General features: G+C 49.2%; 1 protein-coding gene across 1 annotated transcript; it reads left to right on the forward strand.

Moving 5' to 3' along the window:
* The first annotated feature begins 18,883 nt into the window (after window positions 1-18,883).
* LOC107121466 (P2Y purinoceptor 2-like) lies at window positions 18,884-20,531 on the forward strand. The gene has a single exon (XM_015424375.1). It carries the CDS (start codon window positions 18,884-18,886, stop codon window positions 19,958-19,960), a length of 1,077 nt encoding a protein of 358 aa, XP_015279861.1. The 3' UTR covers window positions 19,961-20,531.
* The last annotated feature ends 1,331 nt before the right edge of the window (window positions 20,532-21,862 follow it).

Below are 21,862 nucleotides of genomic sequence, written 5' to 3' on the forward strand. Positions count from 1 at the left end.
TCTGGCAGAGGCGGAGTCGTGGAAGGCGTGGTGACGTGTCGGCGCAGGCGTGGCGGAGCTGGAAATGGACGTTGGCCGGGGCTGTAACGGACACGAACCGCGCACCAGGACAGGCCCGCCAGAAGAAGCCGCCGGACAGGAAGACCTACTCCAGGACACCAGATCCTGAACGCCGACACACGAAGACCACCTGGAAGAAGGAGCCGAAAAACAACAAGCCCTGCCACCTGGGTGCCGGTAGGCAGCCCCGTCCCCTGTAATATGTGGCCTTAGGGAATTTGGAACTTATTATTGTTGTTGTTGTTGTTGTTGTTTCGATTTCTTATACCGCCCTAACCCCCGTGGGGGTCTCTGGGCGGTTTACATTGTAGTGCTAGTCACATGTTACCTCCCTAACTACGGCCACATTATACAGGGGGGTGGGCATCCTACCAGCACCCAGGTGGTGGCTGATCTTTCCGGCTTCCGCTCTGACTGCTCGTGTCTTCTTTCTCCGGCGGGGCTTCTCCTTCGGCACATTAGGCAGGCAGCTTTCCAGGACGCACGGATCCACTCTCCCCGGCCCCGGCTGTGTCCCTCAGGCTCCGCCGCGCCTGGGGATGACGTCATCGTGCGCCTCTTCTGCTGCTGGCGGCGGCCGCTTTGATGTTCCACCGCAGGCCATCACATAGTGGTTGCTCGAGTGTTGTTAAGGCAGGCGTTTTACTGCCTGCGCCACCACTCAGAGACCCTTCGGGGTTGGAGCGGTATATAATTCGAATGTATATAAAAATAAATATATATTCTTAGAGGCGGAGCCTGGGGAGGTCAGGGTTTGGGGAGCAGAGAGACCTCAGTGGGTCAAAATGCCTTATAGCCCACCCTGGACATCAGTTGTAATCAGTTGTAATCCACCTGGAGGTTATCAACCCTAAAAGGCACATTGAACAAACTGGGACTTCTCTCTGGGTTGACCCGCTTACGTTTACTTCCTCTGACTTTGCCCCAAGCCAGGTATCTTCGGGACAAGACGGTTCTTGGCACCCCACCGATATTCTCCCTCCCTCTGGCTGTTGGGAAAGGCCAGGCCCGCCTTTGCTTGGTTGCCAGGCGAGGGGGAAGGCCGTTCTCCGAGCGTGAAGACTATGCGAGACTGGCAGGCGTCCAAGAGGCCCACACAAAACACACAGACACACAAAGAAAGCGGGGCTTGTTGTCCGCAGGCATTTGGAGACAGAAAGGAGGGAGGCGGGGCCTCTCCGAATGCAGCAACCAAACAGTTTTACGATGCCAAATAAGTCCCCTTCGGGGGTGGTGGTGGTGGTGTTAGAAGTAGATTTGCCAGGCAATGTTCCCTCTAATATTTCCCTCTCCTAAGCAAAGCACTTCCCACCGTGAAAATGTAACCAGCAAAACAACTGCGTGTAAAATTACTTTTTTAAAAACCTAAACAAAGATCATTGTTGTTGTTGTTCAGTCGCACAGTTGAGTCCGACTTTTTGCAACCCCGTGGACCACATCACGCCAGGCCCTCCTGTCTTCCGCCGAGTCTGCTCAATTTCATGTCCGTCGCATCAATAACCATGTCTAGCCATCTCATCCTTTGCCGTCCTCGTCTTCTTTGACCTTCAGTCTTTCCCAGCATCAGGGTCTTCTCCAGTGAGGGCTCCCTTCTCATCTGGTGGCCAAAGGATTTGAGCTTCAGTTTCATTATCTGGCCTTCCAGGGAACAGTCAGGGTTGATTTCTTTGAGGATTGACTGATTTGATCTCCTGGCAGTCCAAGGGACTCTCAATTCGAAAGCATCTATTCTTTTGCGCCCGGCCTTCCTTATGGTCCAACTCCCGCAGCCATATATTACTACTGGGAATACTATCGCTGTGACCATACGGACTTTTGTTAGCAGAGTGATGTCTCTACTTTTTATTATGCTGTCTAGGTTTGCTATCGCTTTCCTCCCAAGGAGCAGGTGTCTTTTGATTTCACGGCTGCAAAGAAAGAAGAAGAAGAGATTGGATTTATACCCCGCCCTTCACTTGGAGTCTCAGAGCAGCTTACAAACTCCTTTCCCTTCCCCTCCCCACAACAGACACCCTGTGAGGTAGGTGGGGCTGAGGAGAGCTCTGACACAAACTGCTCTTTTTCAAGGACAGCTGTGCCAGAGCTTGTGACTGACCCAAGGTCACATCAGCAGGTGCAAGTGGAGGAGTGGGGAATCAAACCCGGTTCTCCCATATTAGAGTCTGCACACTTAACCACTGCACCAAACAAAAGAAAGATAATTAAACTACTCAAACTCTTCAATGAGCCAGTTTGGTGTAGTGCATAGGAGTGCTGACTGTAATCTGGAAGAACCAGGTTTGATTCCTCACTCCTCCACATGCAGCTCTCAGTCAGTCACCAGTTCTTTCAGAGCTGTTCTCTCAAGCGCAGTTCTTGAGAGAGCTCTCTCAGACCCACCTACCTCATAGGGTGTCTGTTGTGGGAAGGGGAAGGGAAAGGAGATTGTAAGCCACTCTGAGACTCCTTCGGGTAGTGAAGTGCGGGGTATAAATCCAGCCTCCTCTCCTCCTCCTCCAATGAAATTAAATTTTATATCATATAAACAGTTTATAAAGACAGATTCCAAAGCTACTCATAGAACAGCAATCTCAAAATCCAGCTTTTCAAAATCACATGGCAAAACCCCCCAAACATTCCCGCAGTCCATCGCAGGCTCATAAAACACTCTGTTGAAGGGGTTTCTTCAGTTTTCAGAAACCGAAGCGACGTTCCGAGTTGACACTAGACAACCACGCATATGGTATTTGAATATGTTGGTATATGAATGGCTTTGGAATTTGTATTTATAAAATGTTTATGTGATATAAAATTTAATTTGACTGAATAGTTTGATTAGTTTAATTATCCTTGTTTAGGTTAAAAAAATTCACATGCAGTTCTTTTGTTGGTTAGAAGAAGGGATAGATGAGATGATATTGGATTTATACCCCACCCTTCACTTGGAGTCTCACAGAGGCCTACAAACTCCCTTCCCCTCCCCACAACACACAACCTGTGAGGTAAAAGAAGAAGAAGAGATTGGATTTATACCCCACCCTTCCCTACCCAAAGTAGTCTCAGAGCGGATTACAAACTTCTTTCCCTTCCCCTCCCCACAACAGACACCCTGTGAGGTAGGTGGGGCTGAGAGAGCTCTTGACAGAAACTGCTCTTTTTCAAGGATAGCTGTGCCAGAGCTTGTGACTGACCCAAGGGTCACATCAGCAGGTGCAAGTGGAGGAGTGGGGAATCAAACCCGGTTCTCTCAGATTAGAGTCCGCACACTTAACCACGACACCAAACTGGCTTGGCTTGGATTGGATTCATACCCCGCCCCTCACTACCCAAAGGTGTCTCAGAGCGGTTTGCAAACTCCGTTCCCTTCCCCTCCCCACAACAGACACCCTGTGAGGTAGAAGAAGAAGAAGAGATTGGATTTATACCCCGCCCTTCACTCCCCAAGGGAGTCTCAGAGCGGCTTCCAAACTCCTCTCCCTTCCCCTCCCCACAGCAGACACCCTGTGAGGTAAAAGAAGCAGGAGAAGAGATGGATTTATACCCCGCCCTTCACTCCCCAAGGGAGTCTCAGAGCGGCTTCCAAACTCCTCTCCCTTCCCCTCCCCACAGCAGACACCCTGTGAGGTAAAAGAAGCAGGAGAAGAGATGGATTTATACCCCGCCCTTCACTCCCCAAGGGAGTCTCAGAGCGGCTTCCAAACTCCTCTCCCTTCCCCTCCCCACAACAGACACCCTCTGTGAGGTAAAAGAAGAAGAAGAGGAGATTGAATTTATACCCCACCCTTCACTACCCAAAGGAGTCTCAGAGGGACTTACAAACTCCTTTCCCTAAGTCAGCGACAACTTGATGGCACTTTCCACCACCTATCAAAAGACACGATGTGGCGGTTGTGTTGTTGCAAGAGCCCACATGCGGTCTTTGTTTTGAACAGGAACGCAACAGAGCGAAACCGCCAATCCCATAGGTGCTTTCTTATTTTACTAATATTTACATCCATCCCCCCACAAACCACATTTATCACTGGGATTGTTTTCTCAGGCAATGCAAACCAAACTGTTTTGTCCGATCTTTGGTTGGCGTACGGTCGGCATTTGGTTCTCCGTTCCCCTTGCAGGATCTTGTTGTTGTTCAGTCACACAGTCGAGTCCGACTCTTCGCGACCCCATGGACCAGATCCCGCCAGGCCTTCCTGTCCTCCACCATCCTCTGAAGTTGGCTCAACTTCATGTTCGTTGCATCGATGACACTGTCTAACCATCTCATCCTTTGCCGTCCCCGTCTTCTTTGACCTTCAGTCTTTCCCAGCATCAGGGTCTTCTCCAGTGAGGGCTCCCTTCTCATTGGGTGGCCAAAGCATTTGAGCTTCAGCTTCAGTCTCTGGCCTTCCAGGGAACAGTCAGGGTTGATTTCTTTTAGGATTGACTGATTTGATCTTCTTGCAGTCCAAGGGACTCTCAAGAGTCTCCAGCACCATAGTTCAAAAGGATCTACGGCTGTTTTTTTGTTTTTCTTGTCAGTCTTATTATTAGCTCTCCTGGAGATGTGCTTCTTTTTTATTATCATTATTAAACATTTTTTATTTTAAAAAATAACAAGGATACTGAGAGAAAGAAGGAAAATGTTATTTATTTATTTATTTATTTCACTTTTACCCCGCTCTCCCTGCCAGGCGGGCTCAGGGCGCCTTCCAAAAACTGATAAGCAGTATACATTTTACAGCAATAGAATAAAATACATCATTTAAAAACCTAGACAAGTCAATATAAAACATAAAAAGATACGGACATTTAAAGAAAAATGTAGAATCGAATAGAAATATTTACACTTTTCAAGGGCATTCATACCGTTTACAAGGCATCAGGGCTCTAGTCGGGGGGGAGCTCTCAGGTACGGAGCTCCGGAAGAGAACCTCTAGGGGGCGGGGCGGTCACGTGGTGAAGCCCCGCCCCCTTCTTTACCCCGCCCCCTGCTTCGATCCTCATTTCGTTTGGGAATGAGGATGAAGCAGGAGGGTAAGTAGCCGGGCCTTCTGACACACTTCCGGTGATGTCAGGGGGTGTGGCCTTCTGTCACTTCCGGTGATGTCAGGGGGCGTGGCATATGCAAATAAGTTATGCTAATGAGTTATGCTAATGAGCTCCGGCAGCTCTTTTTCTACAACAAGACCCCTGCAAGGCATAATGTAGAATGTAGATATAATAGAAGAAGAAACGATTAGATTTATACCCCGCCCTTCACTACCCAGAGGAGTCTCAGAGTGGCTCACAAACTCCTTTCCCTTTCCCTTCCCCTCCCCACGACAGACACCCTGTGAGGTAGGTGGGGCTGAGAGAGCTCTCCCGAGGACTGCTCTTGAGAGAACAGCTTTGAGAGAACTTGTGACTGACCCAAGGTCACACGAGCAGCTGCACGTGGAGGAGTGGGGAATCAAACCCGGTTCTTCCAGATTAGAATCCGCGCACTTAACCACTACACCAAACTGACTCTGAACAACAACAACAACAACAGGAGGAGGAGGAGATCGGATTTATACCCCGCCCTTCACTACTGGAAGGAGTCTCAGAGCGGCTTACAACCTCTTTTCCCTTCCCCTCCCCGCAACAGACACCCTGTGAAGTAGGTGGGGGCTGCAAGAGCTCTCCCGAGGACTGCCCTTGAGAGAACAGCTCTGAGAGAACTTGTGATTGACCCAAGGTCACACCAGCAGCTGCACATAGAGGCATGGGGAATCAAGCCCGGTTCTCCCAGATCAGAGTCCGCGCTCCTAACCACTACACCAAACTGGCATAAGGGTCTCATGAACGCCCCTCTGCAAGAGAAGATCAGAGCCGCCTTCTTCCAGAAGCCAAAGGAGGGAAGGTGGCCTTTCGAGATGCGATAAGGAGGAATGCAAACATCTTTAAAGTGCCAACCCTGGTTTTATTAGTTTTGTCTTCAGATACGTCTCAAAGGGTGGGTCTCGCAGCCCAGAGGGATGATGACTGGGAACGGGGGAGTAGGTCAAGGATCTTGTTCTGCCGCTGCTGAGGTCACCTTTGCACTCTGAACAAGACTTCAGGTCCACCGGGCCCGGGGAGTGAACTGCTCTGGCAGACAGCCTCTCTGCAGGGACTCAAGCCAAGAGTCCCACTACCCTCGAACCAGGACTGACCTGCAAAGCGTACGGGGATGGCGGGAGGTGTTTTGGCCCTCTAGGCAAACTATGACTTGGGCACCCCTAATGTACCCAATCCTCCAAGAGCTTACAGTAGCCCCTGTAAGAAGAGCTCTGTAAACTCTTGGAGGATTGGCTACATTAGGGGTGTGTCGCCTAATATGCAAAGGAGTCCCTGCTACTAAAAGAGCCCTCCCTGTTCAAGCCGCTGCCGATCAGCTGGCTGGTAGGGGGATGGACCCGCAGCAAGAGGAGGAGGAGATTGGATTTACACCCCGACCTTTACTCAGAGTCTCAGAGCAGTTTACAATCTCCTTTCCCTTCCCCTCCCCACAACAGACACCCTGGGAGGGAGGTGGGGCTGAGAGAGCTCTGACAGAAACTGCTCTTTTGCAAGAACGGCTGTGCCAGAACTACGGCTTGCCCAAGGTCATCCAGCAGCTGCAAGTGGAGGAGTGGGGAATCAAACCCGGTTCTCCCAGATTAGAGTCCGCGCACTTAACCACTACACCACACTGGCTGAAGAGATTGGATTTATACCCCACCCTTCACTACTCGAAGGAGTCTCAGAGAGGCTTACAGTCTCCCCACAACAGACACCCTGTAAGGTAGGTGGGGCTGAGAGACCTTTTTCCAGAACTGATCTTTCAGGAACAGCTCTGCCAGAACTATGGCTTGCTCAAGGTCATGCAGCCAGGTGCAAGTGAAGGAGTGGGGAATCAAACCCGATTCTCCCAGATTAGACTCTGCGCACTTAACCACTACACCACACTGGTTGAAGAGATTGGATTTATACCCCACCCTTCACTACCCGAAGGAGTCTCAGAGCAGCTTACAGTTTCCCCACAACAGACACCCTGTGAGGTAGGTGGGGCTGAGAGAGCTCTTTCAAGGACTGCTCATGAGAGAGAGCAGCTCTGAGAGAACTTGTGACTGACCCAAGGTCACACCAGCAGCTGCATGTGGAGGAGGAGTGGGGAATCAAATCTGGTTCTCCCAGATTAGAGTCCACTGCTCTTAACCACGACCCCATCTGGCTCTCGTGGAGGCTGGCAACACCACTTCCAGTGTGCACTAGAAGTGACATTGTTGTGGCAATGCAAGACACTCCTTCCCTCTGGTCATCTTTGGAGGCTCTACTTCGGTTGCCCCCTCCGTCTGTGGCTAGACAGGTGGCAACCCGAGAAAAGGCTTTCTCGGGGGGTGGCACCAAAACTTTGGAACTCCCTCCCCAGGGAGATTCGTCTGCCTCTCTTTATTGGTGTCTTCTGCCAACAGGTGAAGACTTTTGTGTTTCGTTTGGCATCCCCCCGATAACCGTTACTGGCCGTTCTCCCTGGTTCTGGTATCGTTTCTTTTTGTGTTTTTATAGAATTATTTGAAACTTCAGACACTGTTTTTAATTGTTTAAATCAGGGGTCCCCCGACGTTGTGCCCACGGGAGCCTTACGACAGCCTTCCTGGGTGCCAGCAAAGTGCTTTTAGAAAATTGGTGGGGCTAGGTGGGTCTTTTCCCCAGCAAGGCTTCTGATTGGCTATTTGGTTTGCCAGGTCTCCTTGTCACTCCGGCTGGGGGATTGGGGACTTGCAAGCCTATTGGCTGTGGACATTAAAAAGCATCCCGATAATTAAACAGGAAAGGCACATAAAAACGTTTAAAATTAAAAGTAAACTGGGGACCTTCTGCATGCAAAGCAAATGCTCCGCCCTTCAGCCACAGCGACTTCGTGAGTGAAGCTCCCTGACTCATTGCCTCAAAGTTATGTGCCGGGTTGACGGTTCTGACAGCCGTGGGAGTTTTGTGTCACCGCTGCTGATGCTGACTCTAAATGCATTGCGGTTTTGTGGGGCGCAAACTCGAAAGGAGGTTTTAATCGTCCTTGTCGAATTGCTTCCTGGTCCATATGGGGACAGTGCTCTGTTAATCTGATTAACCCGCCATAAATCCTTGGGGATAAGAACCTAAACAAAGGGAAATTAGTAGAGCTGATGACAGCGGTAAATAGGGAAGGGATTCTTCTGTTGACTGGGAGATGATGGTGGAAAACTTCACTGCCGAGACTGGTGAGGCGCTGTCACTCAAAATCAAATAAACGATCAGATAAGACTGGGGAACCTTTGGGATGGATTGAAAAGCGGCCTGGAGTTACCCAAGCAATGGATGAAAAGAGCCTTTCTATACCAGAAATCTTACTGTGTAGGCATATCTACCAACCTCCGGATCAGGAGTGGCCAAACTTGCTCAATGGCCAGGGTCCGGCATACCTGAGGGACTGCCTTTCCCCATACAGGCCCCAAAGAGCACTTCAGTCGGAGTCCCAACACCGCCTAGTGACCCCGGGCCCTAAAGAGGCCAGGCTTGTTGCCACAAGGGCCAGGTCCTTTTCGGTGGCGGCTCCTATCTGGTGGAATGAGCTCCCAGAGGAGATCAGGGCCCTGCGGGACCTGTTACAGTTCCGCAGGGCCTGTAAGACGGAACTCTTCCGCCAGGCTTTTGAATAGGAGCTGCCACCGCCACCACCACCAACGGGTGACTGCAAAGCAGTACCGCTGGGTTGGGCTGTCTGGCCATCCGAACATCATGGCCCACAACATCCCCCTCTTTGACCCCTATGCGATGAGCAATAGGGAGCGAGTTTGTTAGTCGCGATGGATCCTTGGGAGTTGCTTACTGTGTTTTAACTGTTTTAACTGTATTTTATTGCACTGTGTGCCTTAATTGTTTTTAATTGTGGTGTTGTATTACACCTCGTGTTGTAAGCTGCCCTGAGCCCGCGTGCAGGGAGGGCGGAATATAAATGAAATAAAATAAATACTTAAATAAACGTAAGAGCCACACAGAATAAACGTCAGATGTTTGAGAGCCGCAAATCATGAACAAATATCACCCACACATTTTTATTGAGAAATGTTCAGATTTGCTTTTTATTAATTTTAAAGGAGACAGCCAAAAATAAAAAACAAAAGGGGTAAAAACAGATATTTATAATAATGTTTATTGGTACGCTAATGATATTTATTTGTCTAAGAGAGAGAAAAAGAGAGAGGTGTAAAGAAACAATGAAAGAGGTGGAAAGAAATAGAGAAAGAGAGAGAGAGAAAGCAGATAGATGGGGGAGGGAGGGAGAGACAGAAAGAAAGACAGAGAGAAAGAAACAAAGAAAACAAATATTTATTTACTTATTAATTCATTTATTCATTCGATTTATACCCCACCCTTCCCACCAAGGCAGGCTCAAGCCGCACAATATGTGTGAAAGAGCCGCATGTGGCTCCAGGTGGTACTTGGAGATCTTTCAGAATGACAACTCATCTCCAGTCTACAGAGATCTGTTCCCCTGGAAAACATGGCAGCTTTGGAGGGTGTTTCCTGCCACTGCTCAGAGCTAGGTCCCTGCTGCTGGGAAAGCCACAGAGTTTCCAGCAATTCCTAGAGAGGACAAATATAACTCCTGGGGAAAACCTGGGTTTCCCCCCAGAAGTGATGTCACACCATCACTAGCTGCCAACTCCTATCTACCCATCCCCTTATCTCGCTCTGGTTTCTAGGCCATGCCTGGCACAACCTTGGGAATGGGCTGTGACTCAGCGGGTAGAGCAGCTGCTTGGCATGCAGAAAGTCCCAGGTTCAATCCCCGGCATCTCCTGTTAAAGAGATCCGGCAGTAGGTGATGTGAAAGACCTCTGCCTGAGACCTTTGACAGCCGCTGCCAGTCTATGAGTTGATTAAACTGACCTTAAGAATATAAGAGAGAAGCCATGTTGGATCAGGACAGTGGCCCGTCCAGTCCAACATTCCGTGTCACACAGGGGCCAAAACCCAGAGGCCATCAGGAGGTCCACCAGTGGGGCCAGAACTCCAGAAGCCCTCCCACTCTTGCCCCCCCAAGCACCAAGAAGACAGAGCATCACTGCCCCAGACATACGAACAGAAAAGAAGACATGTTGGATCAGGCCAGTGGCCCATTCAGTCGAACACTCCGTGTCATGCAGCGGCCAAAACCCAGGTGCCATCAGGAGGTCCACCAGTGGGGCCAGAACTCTGTGAGCCCTCCCACTATTGCCCCCCCCCCCCAAGCACCAAGAAGACAGAGCATCCCTGCCCCAGACATAAGAACCTAAGAGACATGCTGGATCAGTCCAGTGCTGGATCAAGGAGCAAGAATACAGAGCATCACTGCTCCACACATAGTCTTCCCTCCATACTATGTGGCTAAGAGCCACTGATGGACTTCTGCTCCATATGTTTCTCCAATCCCCTCTTGAAGCTGTCTGTGCTTGTAGCTGCCACCACTTCCTGTGGCAGTGAATTCCACGTGTTAATCACTCTTTGGGTGAAGGAGGACTTCTTCTTATCCGTTCTAACCCGGCTGCTCTGCAATTTCACAGAGTGCCCACGAGTTCTTGTCTTGTGAGAAAGGGAGAAAAGGACCTCTTTCTCTACCTGCTCTATCCCATGCTTAATTTTGCAAACCTCGATCATGTCACCCCTCAGTCGCTGTTGATGGACCAGTTGTCTGATTCAGGATAAAGGCGTTTCAACCCTGTTAACTTGCCAGCCTTTGCCATGTTCATCGCATCCATGCCAGGCCGGGCTCTGGTTTAAGTTGTGGGTAGAACAAGGCAAAGTAGACCAGCCTGAAGGCCCAAAAGGTAGCGGGAGATCTGATGTGAGTTGCAGGCAGAGAACTCCTGAGGTGTCCAAAGCAGTGAGTAAGCAGGAGTTGGAAGTTAAAGAGGTCAAGGGAGTATCGCAGCACCCCCGCTGCGCCCTCTGAAGAAGGCGGCCGATGCGGCGAGGAAATCTGAGCGCGGGCAAAACGCGCCACTTATGCAACCCAACCCGCCTGTTTGCATTTCATCTTCCCACACATCGCAACAGCTGGCCTGCACCTCCCGGGAGTTAATCATTAAGATGCGAACTTTCCTCCCCGTGTACCCGGAAAAAGCCATTTAAAAAGAGGGATGGAGAGCAGTTAAAGAATTTACGCTTGCGCAATCCTCTGTGTAGCAGAGAGAGAGCGCGTCTGGTCGTGTGTGTGTGTGTGTGTGTGTGTACAGCAAAGTGCTGGGGAATAAACCCGGCAGGACAAGATACACATCATAAAAAAATTATAAGCCTTTGTTTGCGATGTGGTTAGCAGAGGACAGGATTTACAAACATAAAAAGAGCCCTGCTGGATCAGACTAGTGGTCCATCTAGTCCGGCATCCTGTCTCACACAGTGGCCAACCGTTTCCTCTGGAAGGCCAACAACAGGGCAGAGAGGCCGAGGCCTTCCCCTGATAAGAACCTCTGAAGAGCCCTGCTGGGTCAGACCAGTGAGGGTCCATCTAGTCCGGCATCCTGTCTCACACAGTGGCCAACCGTTTCCTCTGGAAGGCCAACAACAGGGCAGAGAGGCCGAGGCCTTCTCCTGATAAGAACCTCAGAAGAGCCCTGCTGGATCAGACCAGTGAGGGTCCATCTAGTCCAGCATCCTGTCTCACACAGTGGCCAACCGTTTCCTCTGGAAGGCCATCAACAGGGCAGGGAGGCCGAGGCCCTCATAAGAACCTCAGAAGAGCCCTGCTGGACCAGACCAGTGAGGGTTCAGCATCCTGTCTCACACAGTGGCCAAACAGTTTGAAAAGTACGCAGACAGACAGTGATTTCAGCAAAGTGTACTTTATTCGATCAGGAACAAGACGACTTTGGCCGGCTCGCAGGCCGACTTATATCCCCTGAGAAACCGCCACCCAAAACAAACCCCTACTTCCCTATAGGTTATTTACAGTGGCCGAGAGTCTCATAGGCTCTCGGCCAGGAACCTAGCCCCCTGATTGGAGCAGGCTAGGATCCGCAAAGTCCATTGTCTCTTGGAGCGAAGCTCGACGTTTGTCTCTGGACTTGTCTGGACTGGATACATTACACAGTTCCTCTCGAGGGCCAACAACAGGGCAGAGAGGCCAAGGCCTTCCCCTGATAAGAACCTGGGAAGAACTCTGTTGGATCAGACCAATGGTCTGTCGAGTCCAGCCTCCTGTCGCACGCAGTGGCCAACCAGTTCCTCTGGAGGTCCGACAACAGGGCAGAGAGGCCGAGGCCTTCCCCTGAGAAGAACTTCAGAAGAGCCCTGCTGGATCAGACCAGTGAGGGTCCATCCAGTCCAGAATCCTGTCTCACACAGCGGCCAACCAGTTCCAGATGCGAATAATCCCATGTGTAGATCCAGGCTCTTTTATGCAGTAAAATTACATAAAATATGCCAGTTCTGCATCGAAGGGGGCAAATCTACGTTATAAAAGAAAACTCAGATGCTCCCAAGCTGGCAAAGAGACCTGCACACAGGATCCAGTTTCCGTGTCCAGATAGGCCTGCCAACCTGGAGTTCTTCTGGAATTATAGCTGATCTCCAGACAATGGGATCAGTTCCCCTGGAGAAAACAGCAGCTTCAGAGGGCAAGCTCCAGTGGCATTATACCTCATTGAAGTCCCTCTCCCCCAAACCCCCGCCCTCCAAATCTCCAGGTACTTCCCAACCAGGAGCTGACAATCCTATCAGGTACTTAGCTGTTGTGTGATGGGAGTAAGGGGCCATCTTGCCCGTTGCAGGAGTAAAAGGAAGACAGGATTTCTACTAGAGCGACTTCTCCTAGCAGTCCTGGGTTGCCAACCTCCAGGTGGTAACAAACAAGGAGAAGGTTTCCAGTAATCGAATCGACCAAGCAAACCTGCCATCTCAAGCTTGTCATTAGGGACCCTTGCCACCAGGCGCTTGTGAAGTCTTCAAAACTAGTGGAAGTCCCACAAGCCTTATGAAGACTAACAGCTTGATACAGATACCAATTCGAAACAGGCCTGTCATGTAGTACTAACCTTGATGTCTTCATGCTCCGAGGGCTGTTACAAAGAATGGTTCTTTCTCTTCTTACAGCATAAGAGGATGTTTATAGGTTTGGTCTGTATTTCAGGAGCCAGTTTGGTGTAGTGGTTAAGTGCGCGGACTCTAATCTGGGAGAACCGGGTTTGAGTCCCCACTCCTCCACTCACAGCTGCTGGATGACCTTGGGCAAGCCATAGTTCTGTCAGAGCTGTTCTTGAAAAAAGAGCCGTTTCTGTCAGAGCTCTCTCAGCCCCACCTACCTCACAGGGTGTCTGTTGTGGGGAGCGGAAGGAAAAGGAGTTTGTAAGCTGCTTGGAGACTCCAAGTGAAGGGCAGGGTATAAATCCAATCACCACCACCACCACTTCTTCCTCCTCTTCCTCCTCCTCCTCTTCTTCTTCTCCTCCTCCTTTCAAATACTTCAAGAGAGCAATCATGTTCCCCCTCAACCTCCTCTTCTACAGACTAAACATTCCCAAGTCCTTCAGCCTTTCCTCATAGTCCCTCAGCCTTTCCTCACAGTTCAACAGCCTTTCCTCATAGGGCTTGGTCTCCAGGCCCTGAACATTCCTGTCACTCTCCTCTGCACCAGCTCCATTCTGTCCACAGCTTTTTTGAAGTGAGGCCTCCAGAACTGCACACAGTATTCCAGGGCCTCCAGAACTGCCCACAATATACCAATAGACCTGTCATTCGTAACCTTGTCATGTGGCTTTCTGACACAAGGTGGAGATCTTGAGCATGGTTTCCCTGCACTCCGAACGGGTTACAAATAAAATTTCAGAGCACAGCTCATCTCCAGTTAAAAGATCTGATGGGAGGTGATGGGAAAGACCTCTTCCTGAGACCCTAGAGAGCCGCTGCCAGTCTGATGGACTGAGGGCCTGATTCTGTATAAGCCTGGTTCATGTGTTCCTTCTCTGGATTGGTGGAAATTTCTGCCACTGGAATAATTTACGCAAATAAAGAACTGCCTGGTAGTTCAGATCAAGGGTTATCTAGTTGTCCTGAGCACACTAAGCAGGGATGGTAGAAGAAGGAGAAGAAGAGATTGGATTGATACCCCACCCTCCACTACCCAAAGGAGTCTCAGAGCGGCTCACAAACTCCTTTCCTTCTCCCTCCCCACAAGTGCGCAGACTCTAATCTGGGTGAACCGGGTTTGATTCCCCACACCTCCACTTGCAGCTGCTGGATGACCTTGGGCAAGCCATAGTTCTGTCAGAGCTGTTCTTGAAAAAGAGCTGTTTCTGTCAGAGCTCTCTCAGCCCTACCAACCTCACAGGGTGTCTGTTGTGGGGAGGGGAAGGGAAAGGAGTTTGTGATCCGCTCTGAGACTCCTTTGGGTAGTGAAGGGCGGGGTATCAATCCAATCTCTTCTTCTTCTACCTCACAGGGTGTCTGTTGTGAGGAGGGGGAGGGAAAGGAGTTTGGAAGCCGCTCTGAGACACCTTTGGGTAGTGAAGGGCAGAGTATAAATCCAATCTCCTCCTCCTCCTCCTCCTCCTTCTTTATCACGAGAGATCTCCAGTATTAGACTGGGCGCGATTTCTTCCGGAGCTCCAGAAGAACCAGGGGTGAGACCATCGGCCTGGCCACACCTGTGCTCCCGTTCGGCACATATTTTCTCTATCCAGAACTTCCTGCCAATTTTTAAAAAATATTTTATTTTGCTTTTAATTCCCATAATACAAATGTATACAAAACATCATATCAAAGGAAGGAATAACATTTAAACTAATTTATCAAGGATAACCTACAATATGCCCAAGTTGGATTGATTTCTAATATATCTATTGTCCTATCTGTATCATCCATTCGGGAACATTCCCGCAACCTTAATTCTGCGTTCCGAAAATATATAATTATCCAATTCATACATCTTTTGTTCTTCTTACCCCCCTTAACCCCCAAATTAATTTTTTCAATTCTTGTTAATTATTTTGTTGTGGGGGTTGTTGTTCAGTCGCAGTCGAGTCCGACTCTTCGTGACCCCATGGACCAGATCACGCCAGGCCTTCCTGTCTTCCGCCGTCCTCTGAAGTTTGCTCAATTTTGTGTTTGTTGCATCGATGACACTGTCTAACCATCTCATCCTTTGCCTCTCCCTTCTTCTTTGACCTTCAGTCTTTCTCAGCATCAGGGTCTTTTCCAGCGAGGGCTCCCTTCTCATTGGGTGGCCAAAGTATTTGAGCTTCAGCTTCATTATCTGGCCTTCCAGGGAACAGTCAGGGTTGATTTCTTTGAGGATTGGCTGGTTTGATCTCCTTGTAGTCCAAGGGACTCTCAAGAGTCTTCTTGTTGTTGTTGTTCAGTTGCACAGTCGAGTCCGACTCTTTGCGACCCCATGGACCAGATCACGCCAGGCCCTCCTGTCTTCCGCCGTCCTCTGAAGTTGGCTCAATTTCATGTTCGTTGCATCTGTGACACTGTCCGGCCATCTCATCCTTTGCCATCCCCTTCTCCTTTGACCTTGTTGTAAATATTAGATTCCATGTCAAAAATGAAGTCAAATGAGGAGGAAGTTCTTGTATTTTATTGTAATGACATATGGAAAACAGTTGGGCCAAAGGACCCATCAAAACTGATTGCTTTCTTCTCAGCATAATTAGGAAACATGCCTCAATCAATAGGAAAACAATTAGACCAAATAGTTAACCAGAAATTGACAACTTTCTTCTTTTTCTTCTTCATCTTCTTCTTGAGCATATTCTGAACATATTCAGGAAATACATAATATTTTATACATGGACTGACATCATCATATCATCATCATGGGAATAATATTCAAAAGGCATAATTGGTTACAAAAACTTAAACAACATTTACATTAAAATCTCCTTATTGGTCAAATGTAAGAAAGGTGTGTCTATGCAATAGCGTCACATATTTCCTTGACATGACCTAAGGCATATCGGCTAAAGCTTGTTCTTCCCCAAACAAAAGTATTCATTACTGATACGAGACTAAAATCCTATCTGACCCAGACATTGAAAGGTTTGCCCTAAGAACTACAGAATCATGAACTTTGTACCTATTATGTTGTCTGCTAACAATATCAGACCTACAAGAGGAAAGCCTTCTATATAACAGGCCTTTCTAACATCCTAATAAAATATTACTTAAAGAATAAATCTATAAAAACCAGAGAAATATGAATATGAACAATCAAGAAGAAGAAACCTACATATAAAAATCTTTATATTCCCATTCATACTACAACCTTCAGTCTTTCCCAGCATCAGGGTCTTCTCCAGTGAGGGCTCCCTTCTCATTGGGTGGCCAAAGGATTTGAGCTTCAGCTTCAGTCTCTGGCCTTCCAGGGAACAATCAGGGTTGATTCCTTTGAGGATTGACTGATTTGATCTCCTTGCAGTTAATCACTAATTATTTTTATTTTCAGTTGTTAATTAGTACTTGCCAGTTTATTTCTTTACACTTCTACTGTATAATTTCATGATGTAACTATGACAATTAAAGGAAAGCAAGCATTACTGCTGAACACCAAGATTTTTATCTTCTAGTGTTTCTCTTTGGGACGTCCTGCCCGCTCCGGAATCTTTGGTTCCCCAAAGGAGTCCCTAAAAAGAGACTCGCCATTGGCGGGCGGGGGATCTTCCCCATACAGCCTTACCCGTGTTGTTTGCTGGCGATTTAGAAGAATCTCCTCCTCCCCCTGCAAGTTCCAGTTGGAGGGATTTAAGGATGTTCTCTGTTTATGACTTTGTAATGTTCTCTTGAGCTGCGGTGGCTCAAGTGGTTAAACCGTGTTTCCCCGAAAATAAGACACTGTCTTATATTTATTTTTTCTCAAGAAGACACATTACGGCTTATACCACAAATGCATAGAAATCCCGCTAGGGCTTATTTTTGGGTAGGTCTTCTTCTTCTTCTTCTTCTTCTTCTTCTTCTTCTTCTTCTTCTTCTTCTTCTTCTTCGTGGTTGCCATAGACTTTAGCTTCTCTGTGTAAGGTTGCCAACCTCCAGGTGGTGCCTGGAGATTTCCAAAGTTCTCCAGGTGGCAGAGATCAAGTTCCCCTGGAGGAAAATGGCCACTTCGGAAGGTGGACGTTATGGCATTGTAACCTACTGAGGTCCCTCCCCAAACCCCACCTTCATTTGGCTCCACCCCCAAAACTTCCAGGTATTTTCCAACCTAGAGCTGGGAACCCTACCTCTGTGTTACAACTAAATGTACATATGGTTGCTTTTAGGACCGAGAATTCCCAGGCAGTGTCTGGCAACCGACAGAAGGGGTTTTTTTGGGAGGGGGGCAGCATCCCAAGAGAAAAATTAAAAAGAAAAACGCCTCCTCATCTTATGGGAAGTTCTTATCTTGAAGTTCCTGGTGGTTGCTAAATCTACATGGAAGGGACAGAGAGTTGCTCTAGGAATCGCCAGGAACTCCATGATGAAACCAAAGTTCTTATCGTAAGAGTCTCCGAAGATTCCTAGAGCTACCCTTTGTCACTTCCAGGTAGCTCTAGGAGTCTCCAGGAACTATATGGTAAGAACTTCCTGTAAGCAGACAGAGCCTTGTTTTTCTTTTTAATTTTTTCTCCTGTCGCCCCTTCCAGAAAGACCTGAGGGCGTGGCAGCCCTACAAGGACCAGAGCCATCTTTTAAAATTTGATTATTTTTAATTATTTCTTTCCTTTAAAAAGACAGGAAAAAAGAACAACAGGGGGAAGGCATTAAAATCCAGCCACTAAATAAGATTTTTTAAAAGTATACATAAGGTAAAGATGAAAATATAGCAACAGTGGTGGTGGATTGACACACAAGTGACTGTAAAGAGTTTCCAAATATCTAAAGATATGTCTGCACACAGTTGGCGTCTGTATGCCACGCGTTCAAATGCTGATAGAGCTCTAAGGTCCTTGATCATTTATCTACTAAAGGTGGGCTTTAATCTTTCCGATGTTGTAATATGCTTCTTTTAGCCGTCGTAAGGGCACGGACCAAGACCAGAGCCACATGTCGCTATGGTAATCATCCACCTCTTGGATTTCCCACACAGGGAAATGCAGGATGTGAATGGTTATGAAGGCCCCCTGTCCAATGAGGTGTGGATCCTCCTAGGACCGTAGAAAAGAGCAAGAGTCCAGTAGCACCTTAAAGACTAACAAAAGACATAGCAGCAGGGGTCATTTCGTAGAAAAAGAGCTAGGGAACTCATTAGCATAACTCATTAGCATATGCCACACCCCCTGACATCAGGGGCCTGGCGGTGGACCTGCAAGGCCGGCGGGAGTGCGAGGAAGACCCGCCAAGGCCCTCCCTGGCCCCAGGCAGGCAGGGGTGGGGAGAGGCGGGGAGGAAGCAACTTACCCTCCCTCTTCTCCTGCCTCCTCCTGGCTGAATGAGGGCTGGAAGCGGGGTGGCCGGAAGCAGGGGGCGGGGCTTCATCATGTGCCCCGACCCCTGCACCTCACCCGGGGGAACTGCGTTCCCCCGCGTTCCCCCCCGAAATGACCTCTGCGTGGCAGGGTATGAGCTTTTGTGAGTCACTGCTCGCTTCTTCAGATGCAGCTACAAAGGGAGTCCATCTGTCATATTTATTGGAAAGTGGAGTGATTACAGATGCCGAATCACATTAGCAGGCAAATGACAATAGCAGGTGAATGACAATAGCAGGCGTGATTGGATTTAGGTGAGATGTGCAGAGGGGTAATAGGGCGAAGAGAAATCAGCATTGGTGATGAGACAGGAAACCTAGGTCTCAATTCAGTCCAGGTGGATGCATTGTCTTGAGCGTCATTATCCATTGCGATTCAGCAGTTGCTGCCAGTAATGACTTCCTTTTTGCGTCTTCTCTAGTGCGATGGAGAACGCCACGTTCCAACTCTCCTTGAACTCCAGCGCCAACTCCTCGAGCCCCGACTGCAGCAGCGAAGACAACACCTACAAGTGCAAATTCGACGAGGACTTCAAGTACATCCTCCTCCCCGTCTCCTACGGCATCGTCTTCATTTTGGGCCTCTGCCTCAACCTGCTGGCGCTCTACGTCTTCCTCTTCAGGATCAAGACCTGGAATGCCTGCACGACGTACATGTTCAACTTGGCGGTGTCCGACACCCTCTACGTCATCTCCCTGCCCCTCCTGGTGTACTACTACTCCGTCGGGGACAATTGGCCCTTCAGCGTGGCCCTGTGCAAGATCGTCCGCTTCCTCTTCTACACGAACCTCTACTGCAGCATCCTCTTCCTGCTGTGTATCAGCGGCCATCGGTTCATGGGGGTCTGCCTCCCGCTGAAGTCCCTGGAGTGGGGCCAAGTGCGCTATGCCCGCTGGGTGTCGGGCATCGTCTGGCTGGTGGTCATCGCTTGCCAGTCCCCGGTGCTCTTTTTCGTCACCACCAGTGCGCGGTGCGACGCCATCACGTGCCACGACACGTCGGCCAAAGAACTCTTCGGCCAGTTCGTCGTCTACAGCACGGTGATGCTGGTCCTGATGTTCTGCATACCCTTCCTGTTCATCATCGTCTGTTACTGCCTCATGGCCCGCACGCTGCTCCAGCCGACCCGCGGCACCACCCGCATGTCCAGCTCGAAGAAGAAGTCGGTCAAGATGATCGTCATCGTCCTGGTGGTCTTCATCGTCTGCTTCCTGCCGTTCCACGTCACGCGCACACTGTACTACTATTTTCGCAGCTGGGACCTGAGCTGCGAGACCCTCAACGCCATCAACTTGGCGTACAAGGTCACCCGGCCGCTGGCCAGCACCAACAGCTGCCTGGACCCCATCTTGTACTTCCTGGCAGGGCAGAGGTTTGTGAAATTTGCCTGCCCCAAAACGCCGGCCAGGGGGGGGGACCCGGCGGCCACGGACAGCACGCCCAACTGTCACACGCGGGCCAAAAACGCTCTCGCAATGAAGGCCAAAAGCCTGGTGTCCTAGCCGGTTACATTTCCGACTTCAATGGACTCGCCAAGTGTTACCTATCTACAATGGTAGAGGTTCTATACTGCACCGGAGGGGGTTATGTATGCAACTCCCGAGACAAGGAAAGTGTGCTTTCTTCAAACCTTTGCCGTGGTACAACAGGGATGTACGTGTGTCCACATCACCTTGTAGTGGGTTTTTTTTGGAAGCTATGTTCTGTGAAGTATGTCTGCATAAAACTCAGTCGCAAGGCAGAATGTCCATTTTTCAGCAGGGGGTTACTGAGAAGCTGGGGAAAACAAGGATATCGGTGCAATGGGAAAGGATGTCGTACGTTGGACGGGGTGTTGAATTGAGACCCAAAGTCCCCCGAACAGCCAAAGTAGAATAGAGGTTGCAAAGATCCCTGGCCGGACCTCCCGAATGGTTAAAATAGAAACGGCAACTGGGCGGTGCACTAATTGTGATGGGGGTGGTGGTAATTCTTCCACTTCCGAGGGCCGTTTGATTGTAGTTAGGATCCTGAGGTAGGACTAAGGTTGCCAACTCCAGGTGGGGAAATTCCTGTCGATTTGGGGACGTTGGAGCCTGAAGAGGGTAGAGTTTGGAGAATGGAGTGGTGAGCCAGTTTGGGTGCCGTGGTGAAGTGCGCGGACTCTAATCTGGGAGAACCGGGTTCGATTCCCCCACTCCTCTACTTGCAGCTGCTGGATGACCTTGGGCAAGCCATAGCTCTGTCGGAGCTGTTGTGGGGAGGGGAAGGGAAAGGAGTTTGTACACTGCTCTGAGACTCCGAGTGAAGGGCGGGGTATAAATCCAATCTCTTCTTCTTCTTCTTCTTCAGGAGGAATGTGATGGTGCTATAGAATCCACCATCCAGAGCAGCCATTTTCTCCGGGGGAACTGATTTTTGTAGTCTGGGGATCAGTTGTAATTTTGGGAGAACTCCAGACCTCACCTGGAAGCTGGCAACCCTGAGCTAGGATGGCCGTCTCTCTCTGTCTCTCCCCCTCCCTGCTGTATACCCCCCCCCAGTTAAATGAGCCATGGAGCTGTGCTTGACCGATTGGGACCAGTGTTCCCTCTAAGCTGAGTGAGTGTGAGCTAGCTCACCGTTTGTTTGTTTTAAATCCTCCAGCTCGCACATTCTTGTCTTCGCTCAGGGAGGAGGGCGCTCCAAAGCAAACTGATTTATGCAGTAGCCAAACTGTTTGCTCAGAACTTTAATGCCAGCAGCTCACAAAGCAGAATTTTTGCTCACAAGACTCCACAGCTTAGAGCAGTGATGGCGAACCTTTTAGAGACCGCGTGCCCAAACTGCGACCCAGAACCCACTTATTGATCGCAAAGTGCCAACACGGCAATTTAACCTGAATACTGAAGTTTTACTTTAGAGAAAACAACTCACACATTAACTTAAGGCGATCCAAACAGAGTAAGGAAAGCAATCCCAAATGCTATCATTTACTTAAAATTATTTGGCAGAGAATCCGACACTTTAATGATGGTCTGGGCCTGGCTGGGGCGATGGCACGCGTGCCCACAGAGAGGGCTCTGAGTGCCACCTCCGGCACCCGTGCCATAGGTTCACCACCACTGGCTTAGAGGGAGCATTGATTGGGACCCCAGTATCTGTTTTCCCATCCACCTCTGCATTAAGTGTTCCATTCATGTCTGTTCCAGCATCAGCAAACCTCTGTTGGATGATGGCAGTTTTCGACATGAAGCGGTAGAAATGTTAAAATAAAATTAAAAAATATGTATATTTTTAGAATAGAGTAATACAGTGGCTTATGATCACTAACTTGGAAAACTTTAGTTTCTAGGTGCTGGTGCGGTGCTCACCTGGAGGCACTGAGTTCCGTAGTCCAAATTGTATACTGTGGCTATGGTTTAAAACAGGGGTCCCCAACGTGA

Source organism: Gekko japonicus, unplaced genomic scaffold (genome assembly GCF_001447785.1).
Source record: "Gekko japonicus isolate JY-2015 unplaced genomic scaffold, Gekko_japonicus_V1.1 scaffold5538, whole genome shotgun sequence".
In the NCBI taxonomy this organism is placed as follows: domain Eukaryota; kingdom Metazoa; phylum Chordata; class Lepidosauria; order Squamata; family Gekkonidae; genus Gekko; species Gekko japonicus.